The sequence below is a fragment of the Myotis daubentonii genome, chromosome 1 (assembly GCF_963259705.1).
Source record: "Myotis daubentonii chromosome 1, mMyoDau2.1, whole genome shotgun sequence".
NCBI classification, from domain to species: Eukaryota; Metazoa; Chordata; class Mammalia; order Chiroptera; family Vespertilionidae; genus Myotis; species Myotis daubentonii.
In genome coordinates, this window is record NC_081840.1 from 50,016,523 (window position 1) to 50,034,465 (window position 17,943).

General features: G+C 45.3%; 1 protein-coding gene across 3 annotated transcripts in view; it reads left to right on the top strand.

Moving 5' to 3' along the window:
- Positions 1–17,943, top strand: part of ANXA2 (annexin A2) — a 43,966-nt gene that overhangs the window by 16,274 nt on the left and 9,749 nt on the right. For all 3 annotated transcript variants that reach the window (XM_059699573.1, XM_059699575.1, XM_059699574.1), the window contains 2 exons: positions 12,831–12,925; positions 16,095–16,208. In XM_059699573.1, coding sequence (XP_059555556.1) covers positions 12,831–12,925; positions 16,095–16,208 — 209 coding nt within the window. The remainder of the gene's footprint in view (positions 1–12,830; positions 12,926–16,094; positions 16,209–17,943) is intronic.

Genomic DNA, 17,943 nt, shown 5'->3' on the forward strand with positions numbered 1-17,943 from the left:
GGCAAAATGCTGGGAAAATTTTACTGCTTTGCTCTTAGATTGATCTAATGAGAGAAAAATTCAGACATTTTTGTGTGTGACCCCACAAGTCACGCCACTCCTTAGGCCTGGAGCTGGAATTGGAAGAATTGTTGGAATGAGTATGTTTCCTCGAGTTTCAGGATGAGTAAGAGGACCAGGAGGCTAAAAGCCTCCCTATCTAACTCCCGCAGATAAAGCCCTGGATTGGATAGAATTGAGCAAGAGCATGTTCAAGTCATCACGCTGTTCTCTGTGTCCACGAGAGTAAATGTTCTGACTTTGGGCCTCATGTTAATGAAGCACATATCTTTGGGGTTTCCCCATCCCCGGAATCCCGGGAACCATGGTGATCATTGTGGTGATGCTGTGATTTCACCACTCGTTTCCCCTTCTGGACTTCCTCGTCACTGTGAGGATTCTCTCCATGCCGTGGTTTTAACAGAGGGTGGGGAACATCTAGCTCAAGGCTCATATAAGGCTTGCAAAATCATTTGGTCTGGCCCTTCCAATGCATTAATTAAATGTGTGACCAAGTGTAGCAGGTTAATGTTTAAGTTTATAATTTTTTATGGCCCAAGAATGACGTTATAAATATCCAAATGGCTCTTGGCAGATAAAAGGTTCCCCACCCCTGTTAACAGGACCTAGGGCTTTGTTTCATTTGCCTCAGAGCAGCCTTGGGTTCCAGGGGGACGCTGTGGGCACTTCCCAGAATGGCTGCCTGGATCACGGAAGGGAGAATAAGGAAGCATCCGGATTTGACCTTTAAAAAGTCTTCTCGTTTTGGTGTTTGTAAATGACCGAACTTGTCAAAGGCCAGGTTGGGAAGTCAGGAAGTCACTAATCAGAAAATAAACTAAAATCTGCAGGGCTTATCTCAGTACAGTCAGTACGACTCAGTGGAGTGGAGTGGATGAGAGTGTGTGTGATCATGGGTTCAGATCTCGGCTCTGCCACTAATTCACTAGCTATGTGACTGGAAAATTACTTAACTTCCTTCAGCCTCAGTTTTTTTACTAGTAAGTAGGACTCATCAAAGCTCCCACCTCACAGGGCTATTGTGAAGTACCACTTAGCATCTTTGCTTAGTGCCGGGCGTTTTCACATTGCTCAAAATAGTTTCCCTTAACACACACACACACACACACACACACACACACACACACACACACTCCACTTTCCTAAAGCTCAGCCTGTCTCGTTAGTATTTGGGTGTGTCTACATTCCTGGGGCTTCCCATCATGCCATCGTGGGAACACACTCCAGGTTCAACAGTTAAACTCATCTGACGAAGATGGTGTCTTTTACCAGCTGGAGACAAAGACGGCTTTTATCCCTGCGTGAGAAAGCTTTTAGCACTCTGGAATGTTAAGATTGCGCAAAGGAGTGAGCTCTGGTAACGGCTGAAACTCCCATGGCAATAAAAATACCTTCAGGCCCTTTCTAAGTCAGTAGAAAAAGACTGTAGTTTCTAAGCAGAAACGTCTGCAAGGCTGAGATTTGGATTCCTGCTTTCTCTTTGGTCACAAGCAGCTGACATCATCATTATCCCAGTTACAGCTATTTATTGAGTTTATTGATGCTCCTTATGGGCACGCATTGCACCAAGCACTTTCGGAACTCTCATCTTAGGTGGACTTCAGATTCACCCTCTGATGTAGTGCGTGGGGGACATTGAGGATTAACATGCTGTTGGTCTCTCGGCCTTGGTTCAAACGGGTTTGAACAGAGTTCTGGCCAGCCCCAGGCTGTGTGCCTGAGCATCCCGACACAACACCAACCTGCCAGGAGTGGACTCTTTGCTGAGGGAATGTCAGCCACAGAACACGGGATTCTATTGTTATCAGACTCCTGTCATGTTTGTGGTCCTGCTTTAGGTTCCTCTATTCTTCTCTTTCAGACTTAAAGCCTAATGAGTTCTTTCAGGAACTAATTTTTTTTTTTTTTTTTTTTTGGTGCCTAATGATTTTACAGCGTAATTAAATTTTCTTGAGTTGTCAGTTGGACCTTTAAAATAATTTCTGGATTGTCAGTATATTTAAAATCTTAAATCCGTCTAGGCAACTATTGAGAAGGAAGACTATGATATGCATATAGAGCTCAGTGTACCAATCATGTGAGTGTCAGTATTGGTTATGATAGTGAAAAACCCAGCTAGCTTCTAGCTGGGGGGTGACTTAGTAAATGGTGGTAACTCACACTCCATGACATAGAATGTCTAGAATATTACAGAGACCGGAAAATAAAGTTTCTGAACAATTTTTAACATTTTTATTTGATGTAATTCACATGCCATACAACTCGCCTATGTGAAATGTACAATTCACTATTTTTTCATGTATTCATGAATTTGTACAGTCATCACCATAGTTTTCCAACACTCATTTTAATATGTATTCACCATAACTGTGACAGTTGCATTAAAAAAGAACAAAAGAGAGTATGTACAGTATGATTACACCACTACTTTTTTATGTCAAAAAGGAAAAAAGGCACTATTAACTGATATATGGAGTTATGGGTAATTGATCCTTTTCCTTCCTTGTGCTTTCAATATATTCTGTATTTTTAAAATTGTCTATGATGACATATTTACCGTCATAATGGAAGGCAATACATTTAATTACAAGCTAAAATGAAGTTATTCTTCAGGAGGGTAAAATCCCTTTTGTTCCTTTTCCTTCCCTTTGATATTTTTAGATAACTAACACCACTTAACGAATGAGTTAATTAAGATATTAACTCTCCCTTTTAGAATGCCTTCGCCCTTCAGTGTAATTAAGAAGCTGTGCCACACCTTGCCCCCACTCCCTCCTCAAACACTTTATGGGGAGGACAGCATGCTAAGTAATTGGTGTTTCCTTGACATGAAACGAAGGGTAAACCTCAAATGCTGATACAAACAAAAGCCAGAGGACCTTGAAAAGGAAAGATGACTATGAGGGCCTTCTCTCCTAGAAAGGGTGCCCTAAGTGTGTGTGCACACGTGTACGCCAAGTGCAGAGCATGCTGGGAGGAGCCTGCTCCACCTGACACAAAGTCTACTTCCTTGTTGTGTGAGCAGTCACCTGTGGCAGAGGGTTAATCAGTTGCTGTTAAACACAAGGACTGCAAGCCCTGAGCAGGCCTGGAGTGGGGAGGATGACCAGCAGGAGTCGGCCTGGGTGAGATCTGTGGGCTGGCATGGCCCGGACTGGTCAGAAGGTCCCAAAGCAGCTCTTCCCCATCTCTCCCCCTCCACCTTTCTCATCTCTCACCGGGCCTGGTGTGGCGCCTGCCCTTTTAATGGGCCTCCTTGCCTCACCCGTTGCAGATTTGTTCCTGTCTTCATTTCTAGGTTGCTCGGTGCCCCAAACAGAGCCTTTGCTCTGATAGGAGCGAGCCACCTCCTTCTAGAGCAGCGATTGTCAACCTTTCTCAACTCGTGGCACACATGAAGTAATGACTACAACTCTGCAGCACGCCACAAATGCATTTTTGCGAATCTGACTTTAAAAGTATAATTTTGATTCACTCACACTGAACAGCTATTGTCATTTTCTTATTTGACCATCAAAGAGGCCAATATCTCTGACTAAATAGTCAGGTTTTGCATGTTTTAAAAATCCTTGTGGCGCACCAGCATGCCTCGGCACCCCAATTAAAAACCGCTGTTCTAGAGGGAGCATGAGCCCACTCCTGACATCCAGCTGGCTGCCCCTCACCCCTCAGCCCCAGCCGACACACAGCCTCTTTCCCAAGCTGTCTTTGAGGAGGAGGCAGAATCCATCATTTCTTGGTCTGTCTCATAATATTTTCTGTGCTCTTACACAGCTCCTGTCACATTGTGTTGTCATTACTTACATATGGATTTATCTCTCCCACCAGATTGTCAGCTCCTTGAGGGCAAGGACTTTATTTCACTAATTGTATTTAATCTTATTTACACAGCCCTCGGGACTGTGTGCGAAGGTATACATTTCACCCGAATAATCTAGTGCACACAGACACAGAGCACACAGTGAATGCAGGGAGTGGGACACACGGCTGCCAGGTAAGGTAGCAAAGAACAGTTTCAGAGTCCAGACAGCAGCTGACGAGGGTACCAGTCCCCTAGTGAGCTTTGATCTGTTTTCACAAAGTGAATTTAGCTCACTCTCCTAAACCTGCTTTGTTTCTAGTTTGACGGGGTCTCAGTAGTTCGTGGGTATGTTACCTACACCCACTGCACGGTTACTTGGTGTTATGCTCTGGCTTGAGGTAGGCTGTACAATTACTTACCTTAATTTAATGTCTAGTTAGAAACTGAATAAAGCTCTGCATAAGTAGTAATATTGCTTAATTAACAAGAGGTTTCGGAGACTTAAATCTGTAGGAGTCTCGTGGTCTAGATTGGCCTTGGGTTAAATATATACTGTGGCGTGTACAACACAGCTGTGACTGGTTTACCATATGGGTCCAAATAACTAGAAAGGAAAGTCAGCTAAATGAGAAAAGGATGAATCTAGACTACATCAAATAGATTGTAATTAGAGGCAGCACAACCCCGGAGTTAGTGTAAGTGCCAATAAACTGGTACAGCTTGGGTCTCTCTCTCTGGAAGGGGGGTGATGAGTTGCCCTGTTATTATTGCCAGTTTTGATTTCAGCAGTATTTGTGTTCTCCGGAAGGAATGCAAAAGCGGGTATGTTCTTCCCCCTTCTCAAAAGCATAAGTATAGAAGCGTAACTGCAGCAAGTTTTTGCACATTTTTTCTTACGTTTGAAAAGTGGAACCATTTAAGATTTATTTCTGGCATGGCCAAAGCACCAGCAGCCCCTGCCAATGGAGAGCAAGGCAGGGCCCGTGCTCTCGGGCTCACCAGCACACCGAGGCATATGCATTGAGTTGAGAGAGCTATTGGGCCGGTACTCTCTCTAGAAGATGCCAGGAGGCTGAGTGGCTCTGAAAAGTAGCTTCTCTCCTCTCAGAGGCGGGTAGGAGGTGAGGGCCCAGACCAGCAAGACCCCCGACGTCAGAGCGAGAGTGTCCTTGTGAGAAAGGCCTTGTGACTCCCGTTGCCCAGGGTGCCTCACGCTCCAGGAGGGAGCGTTCCTGCAGCTGAGGCCTTGCCTTGTACGAATTTACTTTCGATGGAGTTCTGCTCTTACAACACTGCTGGGAACAAAGAGAGCCAGTGCTGAGTCACAGCCACCTTAGAGCACAGGTTTTCTGATTTTCTGAGTTCTGTTTATAGAGGATGGGGGTGGGGTGCAGAGGCCCAAGTGGAGCTAAGACGCTGGTAAACATGGCTGGAGGATCTGTGCTCCCTTCCTAAGTGGTAGTTCTCAGGGATTGTTGCCTGCCTCTCCCTGAGGAAATCCAAATACCACGTCACCCAGGGATGATGGGAGGATCCAGATCCCTCCCTCCCTCCCTCCCTCCCTCCCTCCCTCCCTCCCTCCCTTCTTCCTTCCTTCCTTCCTTCCTTCCTTCCTTCCTTCCTTCCTTCCTTCCTTCCTTCCTTCCTTCTTTCCTTCCTTCCTTCCTTTTCTTTTTTTTCTTCCTTTTCTTCCTTTTCTTTCTTTTCTTCTTAAGGTTGATAATCCGGAACATGGGGAAAAGAATGAAAGAAGGGACAGAGTCAGGGAGCTTGCCCGATCGATCAGCCTAGGAGGAGAGCTTTTCTATGTTAACTTTTGGGTTTAGTTCAAATCTGTAGAATCTGGACAATATTTCTAGGATAGTGTGTAATGGGTTGAAGTGTTCCGCTTACGGTTGAGCTCCCAGGGGCCCCAGATTCTTACCTGGTGTCAGTGCTAAGTCAGTAAACAGTCAGTTCACTGTGGGATGAGTTCAGGGTAGAGATGTTAGGCCCCCTTGCATCTGTCCAGATTTTTAATTTTCTGTCCCCAGAGGCTGGCAGAGTAGCAGGCACAGAATGGTGCTGGCACTGTACGTATAGCCCTTCATTTGCGATTCTATTTGATTTGAATCCTGAGTGCTGGCCTGCTTTGTCTTTTTCTGCTGGTCCTGTAGAGCAAGCATGTCAAACTCCAAGGCTAACACGACCAAATAAACGAGGCATGTGGCCCATGGGCCGCAAGTTTGACATGCTTGCTGTAGAGTATTTCAGACATACTATTTTGCATGGAAAGCAGACAGGGGTCTAGATTAAGTATCCAGTGGGATTACCAAATCTAAGTATTTAAATCTCTAAGGGACTCAAATGAGGAGAGACCAGAGTAGAATGGAAATAGAAATCTGATTTCTGGCCTAAGCCTTCTTGGGGACTTAGCTAAATGACGCTTTCCCGAGTGGGACCAGGTCCCCTGGCTGTGCCGGACTTGGGAGAGGGGCCGAGCGTCCCGGTCTCCTCCCACCCTGTGCAGTGCTTGTTTTCTGTCCCATCTCTCAGGCAGCTGCCAGAGTTATCATGAAACTGGACTCTCTGCCCTAGTTTTTCATAGACCAAAACTGAATACAGCAGGAGCCAGGCCTGCAGTCAAGAAGCTGAGTGGAGAAGGCAGTAGACACGCTCCCAATCATTAACCCAGCGGGTCCTTGCTGCGTCCCCATGGATTAAAATTTCTCATGATCTCAGGGTGAGAAACTGAGGCATAGGGAGTTCTGAGACCATAAGTTTTGAGTCCCACCTCACTACCAGAGCGCGGCATCTGCTGCCTCCACATACACCTTTTCATCTGTTACCCACCTGGACGTCTGGCTCCTGGTGAGCCTCTCTGGAGAGAGAATGCTCACTTCTGCTGAGTGATCCCGAGAGGTGACTTTGAGAGCAGGAATTCTGGCCAGACAGTTGGCTGATGGCCGGGGGGATACTTTTGGGCAACAGTGTGTGTGTGTGTGTGTGTGTGTGTGTGTGTGTGTGTGTGTGTGTGTGTGATTGTTGCCTCTTTCCCACTGAGTTATTAATGACTATCTTCAGAAGAAAGTCTTCTAGCTCTTTCTGTTGAAAAAAACACACAACCCAGCTGGGTGGTCTCTTTGGTGGCATGCATGGTTACTTAGTGGGGCAAATCACTGTCTACTGATTATCAAATGTGCTCATTTTTATGTTCTAAATAAGTTCAGTTCTGTAGATATATAGACACATTACTATCCCAAATCCTTTTTAGGAACTGTGGGGGGCTGGGGGGAGTGTGGTATAAAGAAGTATAAGTGTAATTTTTAAGAGGTACAAACATGCCCTGGCTGGGTCTCAGTTGGTTGGGCATCTTCCTGTGCACCAGGAGGTCACCGGTTCGATTCCAGTTAGGGCACATGTCCAGGTTGTGGGCTCAGTTCCCTAGTAGGAGGTATGCAGGAGGCAGCCAATCCATGTTTCTCTCTCCCTCTCCTTTCCTCTTTCTCTAAAATCAATGAAAAAAATTTTTGAAAAGGTACAAACAGGATTCATAAATACAGGATGATGATCACATGTCAAATATTTATTTAACTCACATAAGGCTGGTTCACGGGGAACTTGAGAGACTGGGTGTTTATAGGTGTTGAGTACAGAATGTTGGAGGAAGATTGCTGGGCTGGATACAAGACCATTCACGTCCTGCAGGGCACGTGAGTGGGAGCACGCACCTGCGGGGTCTTGAATGGGCCTCTTGGCCACACTGGGAGGACTTGCTGTCTTCCTCTTGCCTTACTTCCAAGTTTGGATAATTTTCTGTAACAGGAGGCAAGATAGCCCCATTCAGTGAGCCTGGGTCTTTAACCCAGCTTTGAATCCCAGCTGTGCTGTGTGACCTTGGGGAGCCCCTGCCTTCTCTGAGCGTTGCTTGCCCCCTGGGTAAAATGGGATTGACATTATTGCCCACCTTGCCTGGATGTGGTGAAATCACATGACAGAATTACGTAAAGCACCTAGCAAAATGCCTGGCACGTTGTAGGTACTCAGTGAATGGTTTGCTACGATAATAAATAAAATGTGTCCACACCTATGTAGATGTGGCCCTCTCCTCTCTCGGTGGCCTGCCTGTGACCTGTTGTAAAGATGATTTCTTCTGAGGTTTGATACCGATATGCCCAGTCATCTAGGCCAAGTTTTCGCCGGGATCTAGATAAGGAGAGGATCTGGGCAGTTTTCCCTCAGTTCCTAATCAGTCAGTCCTCCCCCGAGAGTCTCCGAGCCTTTCATCAAACAAACGAGATCCATTTTCTTTGTGCAGTCAGTGTGTCTTGGCAGATGTGAGTCAGCATCCTGTTCAGAACGGCCTCTTGGTTCCTTGCCCATGGACAATAAAGACATTTTCCATGGGTGCCAGATGCCAAACTGACTTGGGGTTCCACCCGCAGAGAGGAGGAGGAAGCTCCGGGAGGCTGATTTTGTGGTTTGGGATTCAACCATTATTTTAGACTGCAAGTGTTCTTTATGTTTTAAAAATACAGCAGTGGTTTAAGGAACCCACCGCCCCAGACTCCTCTGCTTGAGCCCCGCCGTCCGCAGCACCTCCCTGTGGCCTCACTTGATTGAGGCTGACTGGCCCTTGGGACAGTGACTGGCCTTTCTGATGTCCAGCTCAGAGGGTTGGAAACAGTTTAGTTAACCGATGAGGACAGCCGACCATTTTCATTCAAGGGATAAATACTTACAGACTTTATGGTACTATTTCCCACAAGGAGCCAAGAAAGTTTGCCTTAGGTCCTCACCAATCTTGAAACTCTTAACCTCTATTAGTTTTGAAAATAAATTTTAAAAATCTGCCTGGATCACAGGATTTCTGTGTTCTCACCCACGTTCTGTAGGATCCCCCCTCCCTCCCCCCCAACTCACTATTTCCCAGTGTGCGCCTTTGCTTAGAGTACTTTGTGACGGTCCACATCAAACACAAATACAGTGGGATAGGAAAGAAACATTATCCAGGTTTGTTGTTTTTTCCTTATGTTTTTGCCTGAGCCACACAGTTTTGTTTAGATCCTGGGCCCTTCCACCCAGCAAACACTTCCCTACACCCTGGAATGTGAGCCATCTAAATAAAAAGTACAAATGCAGAGAGGCCGAGCCTCGTCCCCCGGGCATCTGCGCCTGGGTTACATTAGTTAAAGCTTTCCCAGCGGACTGCACCCTGTCCATTGTGGACGATGATTGTGCTGATGTAGGGAGCGGAGTGTTCAGTCCTCATCCTTCAGCTGCATCCTGGGCAGGAATGGTGAGTAACCGGATGACCCTTGCAGCTTCCACCTGGACTGGACTGTTTTCCACAGGAATAAACTGCCTCACCCATCATGATGGCAGGTCAGGAGGAAGCAGCAGTGCTCTGAAGATAAGATGCTTAAGTTCCACAAGCAGATATGCGTATTCTGGTGTCCTGACCCAGGACGTGCCCGGAGTGGCTTCGAGTGGGCAATTGATCGTGGGCTCCATAGTTTTTTCATCCTTCCAGCTCAATTTGAAACGTGCAGACAGTGGTATGGCAGAAATAGCTGACGTAGGTGAGGTGCTCAGAAGGGGGAGTGGGCTTCCACTTGGAGAAATATCTTCCGTTTAATTCCTCTGCATTAGCGTTTTTGTCAAGCGTCGGAGTGTTGCCTGGTAAGGCGTCCCCGCTTGTCCGGGGCTGCATCACAGCAGGGCTGTGTGCTTGGTAAATAATTTAGGTAAAATGCATTTAGATTTCTTCAGACCACAGCAGCGGCTGCCTCCTAGGTGAGACTCAGGTTAACTACCCAGGCTCTTCATGGGGATTTCCAGTAATTGGATTGAATTCCGACTCACTGAGCCGGTGCTATGAACTGAAAAGCAAAAACCTGGTTGACTTAAGAGCATGACTGCGCTGCGGTCTGTGTGGTAGACTCTTTTCGGGTGTTATTTCTTCCCTGGGTTGTTGGGACAGAGGTACACATTTCTTTCCCTAAAATTGTAGGTGACCCCGCACCTGGCAGAAGCGGTTGGTGGAAGCGTACTTGCGAGTCTTGTACATGGGCAGATTTCTAAAGAGCTTCCAGTCTGCGCCCGATGCTCAGCCGTCTCCCGTGGTGATTCTTAAATAATCCCCAGGGAGGTGGCTGAAATGCTGCTTCCTGGGTCCAGAGTCCCAGAGAGCCTTTAATCAGTAGATCTCAGGTGGGGCCCAGGGCACTGTGTTTTTAGTAAGTGCTCCCGGTGATCCTAATTCAGGTGGGCCGGGGCCACATTCTGACACAAACCTAACCGCATTTGTTCCCAAGGGAGGATCGTTTTTTATGGATCCATGTTCTTGGTATGTGTTCAGGTCAGCAGCCCCAAATTGATTTCAGGAGCTATTAGAATTGGGGTTAGAGGATACAACTGTATTTTGCTGTTGTTCTCCTGCATTTCAGACTTGGGTAAGAAAGTTAAGTATAAAGCAAAAAACAAACAAACATGTACATAATGAGTGGTTTTCCTAATTTAGAGTTAGAACCACAGAATAGAGACAGAGCCTGCTGGCCAGGGAGCACCCGTGTGTGGTTAGGGATGCATGCAGGTGCACATGCCCAGACACACATTGCTAAAGTAGCCCCCGACTTCAACGAGTCTTTGGATAACTCTACCCTGCCCATACCTAACTGAAACTAAATATGTGGAAGCTCAATTCTGTCTGTTAGTGTTTCATGGAAGCAGAACTGGAGGTCATTGTTCAAGCCCCTTCCCTGTGCAGGTGTGGAAACTGAGACCCACGGAGGGCAGATGTTCATACAGGTGACATGTGCACAGCTGGGCCTCAATCTCTGAGTTCACTGTATTATCTATCGACTAGGAAGAGAAATAGCTCTCCCCACCGGGTGATTACGTAATACAGTTGTTAGGATGTTTTAGAAACCAGAGAGAATTACATAGATCGGGCTCCTAATTATTTTGCACATCGGGTTTTATTAATTAATGTATTTTGAACCATTCCAGGAGTCTGTTGAAGTGAAATCACTAGTTGGTGTTAGAATGCATGTCACTCACAGTGTATTAAAAAAAACCTTTTATGCTCATTACGGTGAACTTTGAAGTACATATATAATGAAAAGAAAGAGAACTTTAAATTATCCATAATTCCATCACTCACATGACACTATTAAAATTTTGGTATAAAAGCTTTTAGATATTTTCTTATACATGCAATATGTATCTTACTAAAATTGGGTTATACTGGGTATACTGTTTTACAACCTATTTTTTCATTTTATACTTCACAATATATTGTGAGTATTTTCCCATGTCAATTAATATTTTATTTATTTTTAAAATATTTTTATTGATTTCAGAGAGGAAGGCAGAGGGATAGAGAGATAGAAACATCAATGATGAGAGAGAATCATTGACTGGTTGCCTCCTGCACGCCCCACACTGGGGATCGAGCCTGCAACCCTCGCATGTGCTCTTTGCTGGAATTGAACCCGGGACCCTTTAGTCCACAGGCCGGCGCTCTATCCACTGAGCCAAACCAGCTAGGGCTCAATTAATATTTTATGGCATCATTTTAATTGACTATGTAGTATCCCACTATGTGAACAAAAAAACATTTACTTAATCCATCTCTTAATGGACATAGGTTTTTCCTCCTTTGATTTTTTGATATTATACACAATGCTGAAGTAAGCATCTTTGGAACTGAACCTCCCATATAGCAGTTGGGTTTCTATGTTGACACTGGATACTCCAAAAAACCAGAGCTAATGTAATAGATGCTGCAGTTAACATACTGACTCACTTATTGGTATGAGCTCACTTTTATTTTTATTCCCAGAAATTCTAACTTTCTGCTTTTTGACCGTTCTAACATGCTTGAGAGTTGAGGGGACCTCTGTCAGTCTGCTCATGGACTGCCTCAGAGCATCCCAGTTCTGACCTTCCTGTGGCTTTGGGACTCCTGGCTACCTCTAGGCCAGGCTGCTTTCAGTTGACATGTGACCTTGTGGGCATAGCTGCTCTGCTCTCTCACCCAAGAAGTACCTGTGCAGTTATGGCAAAGACTCCATTAAACAAAGTTCATATTCAGTTAAGAGAGAGACCTTTCGCTCTCTGAATTCTTAAAATTGTGCTTTCTGAAGGTAAATGGCCTGTTAGGAGTATTTCTGACATTGAATGGGAAACTTTCAGACACCAGAAGGCATTGCTTATCTGTGTAAATACACATGTTCCAATTAAAATAAGCGCTAAAATATTTTGGTGGCACTTCAGAACTCCCAATTTAGATTTAATTTAGATTAAAACACTTATTCTTTTTAATAAAGTTATAAAATTGATTATTAAAATTGCCTATTGAAGATGAAAAGCAGTGGAACATTTATTTTCCTTACAAAACAATTTAGTCTTCAATAAGTATGATTGTATTAATCAATTATGCTATTAAAATACAACTGCCATATTAAATATGACTCATTTGTCATGACAGTTCCTATAATTATAGAAATTATACCTAGCTGATTATATAGTCATATTCCTGCAATAAATATAAATAATTGTCTCTATTAATTCGGTTCCCAGTTACTGTCTATTAAATCCTCATTTAAATGGCAATTTGGGGACCTTCATTTAAAATCCTCCTACATCTTTGTGTTCCATCTGACTGCCAAAACCCCACAAATGCACCTCCTACTGTTGATTCCAGAAACCTATTTATGAATTAAACCGTTTTTTAAAAAATAAAAATATTTAAATGGTCCATTTAGGCTTGAGGTTTGAAGTATTCAGGAAAAAATGAAAAGGGGGTATACATATTGGGTGGAGGGTGCTGGCAAAAAGAGAGAGAACAAATTTTGATGTCCTGGCATTTTTGTTTGGAAAAGAGGATGTAAGTTTTTATTTTAAAAACTCTATTTAAAAGCTTCTATATAAGCCCAGAGGACTAGAGTATGTTGTTAACGCTTCACAACTTGTATGTCCATAGGGGTGGATGAGGTCACCATCGTCAACATTTTGACCAACCGCAGCAATGAGCAGAGACAGGATATTGCCTTCGCCTACCAGAGAAGGACCAAAAAGGTACGGACAGTTTGGGGGCTGGAGGGCATTCCTTGTTGAATTTCTTTTTAAAATCATGTTTGCAGCCATTGCTTTTTCTTTTCGTGAATTCTGGCTTGTACCAGCAAGAGCCTTCTGGAACCCTTGGGGATCCGAGGTTTCCCTCTTACATCCTTGTAAGAGTCACAACTTGCGTTCACGTGGCCCTGGAGTGCGTGGAGCCTTTACCCAGGGTGTGTGGAGGGGTCCGCTCTGGGAATAGAAAGTTAGAAAGCAATAGGGAGTAACCACAGCAGGGGCCACTTACTGAATGCCTATGTCGTGCCAGGCATGTCGTTCTCCACATATAGCAGCAACTCGTTTCATCTTTATGACTTCTGTGGGCTCTTGATAAGATGTTTTTTAATTTATCTTTGGACACTAGCCTCCACCAAGCATTGATCCCGAGCCGTTCCTCTTGTGTTTTAAAAACAACAACACTTGCATTCTAAGAGCTTTGCAGCGAGCGGGCTTCGTGGTTCAGTCGGTGTCCCAGGCTATCTTCAGCAGGCAGCGTTCCCACTCCGTAAAGGTCTTTGTGTGCTTTCTCTCCTGCTTGCCCACTAGTGATTAAAGAACAACCCGGGCTTATTCATCCTTTATTTTGTCACAGTGTTAGGAAATTTTATTTTTAAGGATGGGCTGCTTTATTTTTAACTTCTTGCTATTAAAAGCTTTTGATTTATTCTGGGATGGTGCAGTGAGCTTGGCTTCCTGCGGCTCCTGTTTGACTTACGGCTTTCACTCGCGGCCAAGTGGAGCTGAGCCGGGTGCATTCTGGGAGACATGTCTGCCCTCCGGGTTGACATGACCACCAGGGTTCTGGGAGGTGCAGGTCAAGCTAAGTTACTGCTTCAACCCCCACCTCCTGAACCAGTCGGAAAAGACATACACAGGAAGGTATCGCTTCTTTCATCTCATGTGCTTTAAAATTCTTCTCCCAATAGACTTACAGTGATCGTTTGCACTGAGGCACAAGGGGAGCGTATCATTTCTCCAGTTTCCCAACGGGATCTGTGAGCTGGAATGAGTTTTGGTTGGCATAGAAGGCCCACCTCTTTGGACAGTGTGCCTATAACTGCTCCTCAGCTGTCACCCACAGGGTGGGGTCTTGGAACACACATAGGGGTGCACGGAAATATAGAAGCCTGGGTCTTGATTTTAAGTTAGATGGAGGACAAAGCTCTCCATGCCCTGTTGGAGGGAAGAGATGACCAGAATCATGATGGGTTCACTGGCCTCCCCAGCTTTGCTGTGTGCTGGGGACAGCTCGCTGTCCTGCTGCTGCTTGGTGCTTCTCAGCCCTGGGCTAAGAAGAATGCCATCTTTTAAAAAAAAAAAAATATATATATATTTTATTGATTTTTTTTTACAGAGAGGAAGGGAGAGGGATAGAGAGTTAGAAACATCAATCAGCTGCCTCCTGCACACTCCCTACTGGGGATGTGCCCGCAACCAAGGTACATGCCCTTGGCCAGAATTGAACCCGGGACCCTTGAGTCCGCAGGCTGATGCTCTATCCACTGAGCCCAACTGGTTAGGGTTAGAATGCCCATCTTTTACAGAAGGATGCATAAACTGCTTGTAGTTTCTGAAGGAAACTCTGGACGCAGAACCTCATGGTTTTGAGGGAGTTGTTTGCATAAGAAAGGAGAAAGCCCTGTCTTGCAGATGACTTTAGGGCTGGGGGCTGAGGCTGCTGAGGTGATAAATTTGAGCAGCATGGGTGGAGCTGGTAGGAGTGAACAGCAGCTGGGAGAGAGGGCTGGTTTTGTGTTGCTTTCTCGCTCAAGTAGATCCATATAGGTTTCTCCGTATAGGGAAAGATTATGTTTTATTTATCAGACATTTCTGGAGTTTCTGTTATTGCAGAGCCTTGTGCTAGACACTAGGAGCAGAGGAAGCTGAGCCTCATGGGTGTTTATAATGGAAGCGGAAGACGCCAGTAGTCCACAAATGCTATTTGAGGTTTGAACAGAGAACAGGTAGAGAGAGGGGAGTGGCAAGGGTAGGCTAAGTTTGGAATTACCTAACCTCAAAGTTCCAAGTTGGAAAATTGGTGCTATAATTGGAAGGTGTTGCTTTTAATGTCCCCTCCTACGTGCGGCGGGAAGCGGGAGAAGGTCGGTGTTGGAAGGATTGGGCCAGATCACTTCTAGGATGATCCATCTCAGTTCTCAACCTCTGTGAATGACGTGAGAAGATTCTCTCATCACCTCTTAGCGCCCGCAGGCACCTCTAGGGTCTGGACACTGTAGATGCCATGGGGTGCTGTTGGCAAGCAGGAGAGAAAGGAAGAAGGAAGAGAAGAGGAGGGGGAAAGGGAAGGGAGGAGAAAATAATTAAAACAGCAGAGTGCGTTGCCACCCAGTGCTCATGATTTGTAGGAAACGTGATCCCGAGGAAGCCTCGTTAAGAGCAGCATTGAATTTTGGGGTATCTGTCTGCATCCATGGGTGCCACTGACTCATGACTTAAAATCTGTGTTAATGTGACAGTGGAACCCGTGAGAGATAGCATGCAGTGGGGAAGTCAGAGAGGTCATCGGGGCTTTAGTCTCCATCGTCACTACCAGCCCATCCCCATGTGGCATGAACAAATTGGCATTTTCTCGGTCTTGGGTGAGGTGTTCTGCACAGGAAGCCTTCATGAGCCCCTTCCAGCCACGGTCCCTTCTGGATACGTTCAGGAGCTACCCTTGGCACAGCTGTACCAACACCTTTCACAGGACAGTATCCGCAGGTCACGACGTCCCTGCTCTCCACTCACACCAGCTCCTTCTTGGCAGAGGCCCTGACCCCAGAAAGTGCCCGTCTTCTGCCGGCTCTGGCCATGTGCGGGTGTATTGGATACTTCCGTCCCACTCGTCGCTTCCTGAGGAATTGCATCCTGCTCTGGTTTCCTTGTAATGCCTGGGGCGGAGGCAACATCAGCTTGGGTTTGAAGGGTTTTGTCAGGGGAAGGTCTGAGCCTTTGGTTTCTGATACCGGCATCTGTTGAAGGGCCTGCAGCTGAGGGCTAGCTTGATCCAAGACCCTGAATAGTCACAGAATCACAGCCTGCTTCCCAGACACACCCCTCTTTGGTTTTCCTCAAGCTTTGAAGTGAATATTGGTTACCAACCATGATTTCCATGTTTTTTTCCCTGAAGGAACTTGCGTCAGCACTCAAGTCAGCCTTGTCCGGCCACCTGGAGACCGTGATTCTGGGCCTCTTGAAAACACCTGCTCAGTACGATGCTTCCGAGCTGAAGGCCTCCATGAAGGTAGGCACATGTGGGGTGCAATCTCGGCCGAACCTGCCGTTAATATTTGTGAATTACAGCTTTCTGAGTATAAGTGGGTGATTTTCGGTTTTGTTGAATTCTCATTTGGAATCATTTTTTTTTTTTTTTTTTTTTTTTTTTTTAATGAACTGAAGTCCTAAGATTTGTACCAAAAATATTTCAATTACTTTTTTTTTTTAAGCCTGTAAAGAAATTTCATGATGCTGAGAAGTCAGTTACCAGCTGCTACTGCTTGGCACCTGGGCAATTGAAATACCATTTGGAAAAACTACTTCCTTGATTACACTTCCTCCTTGGAAAAGATTTGTTGTGATATTTGAGGCAAAAGTAAAACTCAGAGCTTTTGTTAAGTGATGCTCGCAAATTCTGCCCATGTTCTTGGGTGTTTCTTTTCCTGACCTCCTTATCAATCCTATTGTTTAATTCAAATTCGGGCAAAATCAGAACATCACAGTGCATATAAAGAGTGATTTCAGATTGTGAGTGGTACCTGTGTTTTCGTTCAAAGTATTGTAGCACATATTTCCTCTTGTTTTTCTTTTCAAAGTTATTTTTGAACATGGAATTTTAGTTTAAGTTACAGTGTTAGAATCCCAGTTTGTAAACACCCTGAATTTTGTGTGCACCTAAAACATCAAGCAGGATACAGATGTAACAGATGCATACACATAAATGCATGTTCCCGCAAAGCACAAAGCGACCCTTTCAGTGTGTGGCTGCAACACTTTGAGTAATCAGATACTGCCCTCTGCTGACAGACCTGGGGAAAGCCTCTGCCTTAGGGAGAAAGCTGTAGTTCTGATTCTTTATTCTAAGTCGAGTGCGTTTTCTACGGTGCCACTGTCCCTGAACTATGAAGAGACGGAGCCTGTCACCAGAGCTGATGTCACAGTTCGGTTGTCATCCCTTTCCCCAGAGAGCCCCTCTCGAGGGAGGCAGCTTCCCACACCAGGCATGTCCAGGGTCGCAAACTCAATAGGTCGCTCCAGGCTGCTGAAATGTTTGTGGTGAGATCTTCCTTCCTCCTCTAGTTTATCTGAGCAGCCTTGCCCTGAGTTTCCTAAGTCAGCTGTATTGCAGGGAAGATCTGATTAAGAATGATAAAAGTCAACAACATGTCATGATCCCGGTGGATAAAAAGAACTCTCCCTGAAAACCAAGCCAGGGACCTTTGGAGCCATCGATGAGCTGGCCTCTCTGAGGTGTCTTCTGACCATTATCACTGCACATCCGTGTATCTTATTTTCATCAGGAACTCATTAGTTGTGACTCATGCCGTTTCACTAGTATCTATTACCAGGATTAGTGAGTGACATGAGACGGACCTGTTTGAGCTGTCAGTCACCGTGGTAATCTTGTGATTGGGCCCAATGAAAGGTGCTTTGACTTCTAACTTTTGGACCTGATGCCAGCTCTTCCATTAGCCCTCACAGCCGAGTACCCCTCTGAAATCCATAAAGCTTGAAGTGACATCAGCTGAACTGTGCTTTTAAAAAAATTTTGTTTTGACTTCTGGCGATACCAGTGGCGATACTGCCATGTGTTACAGGAGAAGTTGCCCTTGTGATAGGAATTGTGGACAGTCTGGGGAAAGCTGGGCCCAGTTTTAGAAATTGCCAAGGTCACCTTTGAATACAGAGATAAAACCACTATTGGAATGTCCAGATGTTAGCGCTGGTATCTCAGTGGTGGAGGAGAATACACCTTACGTTGC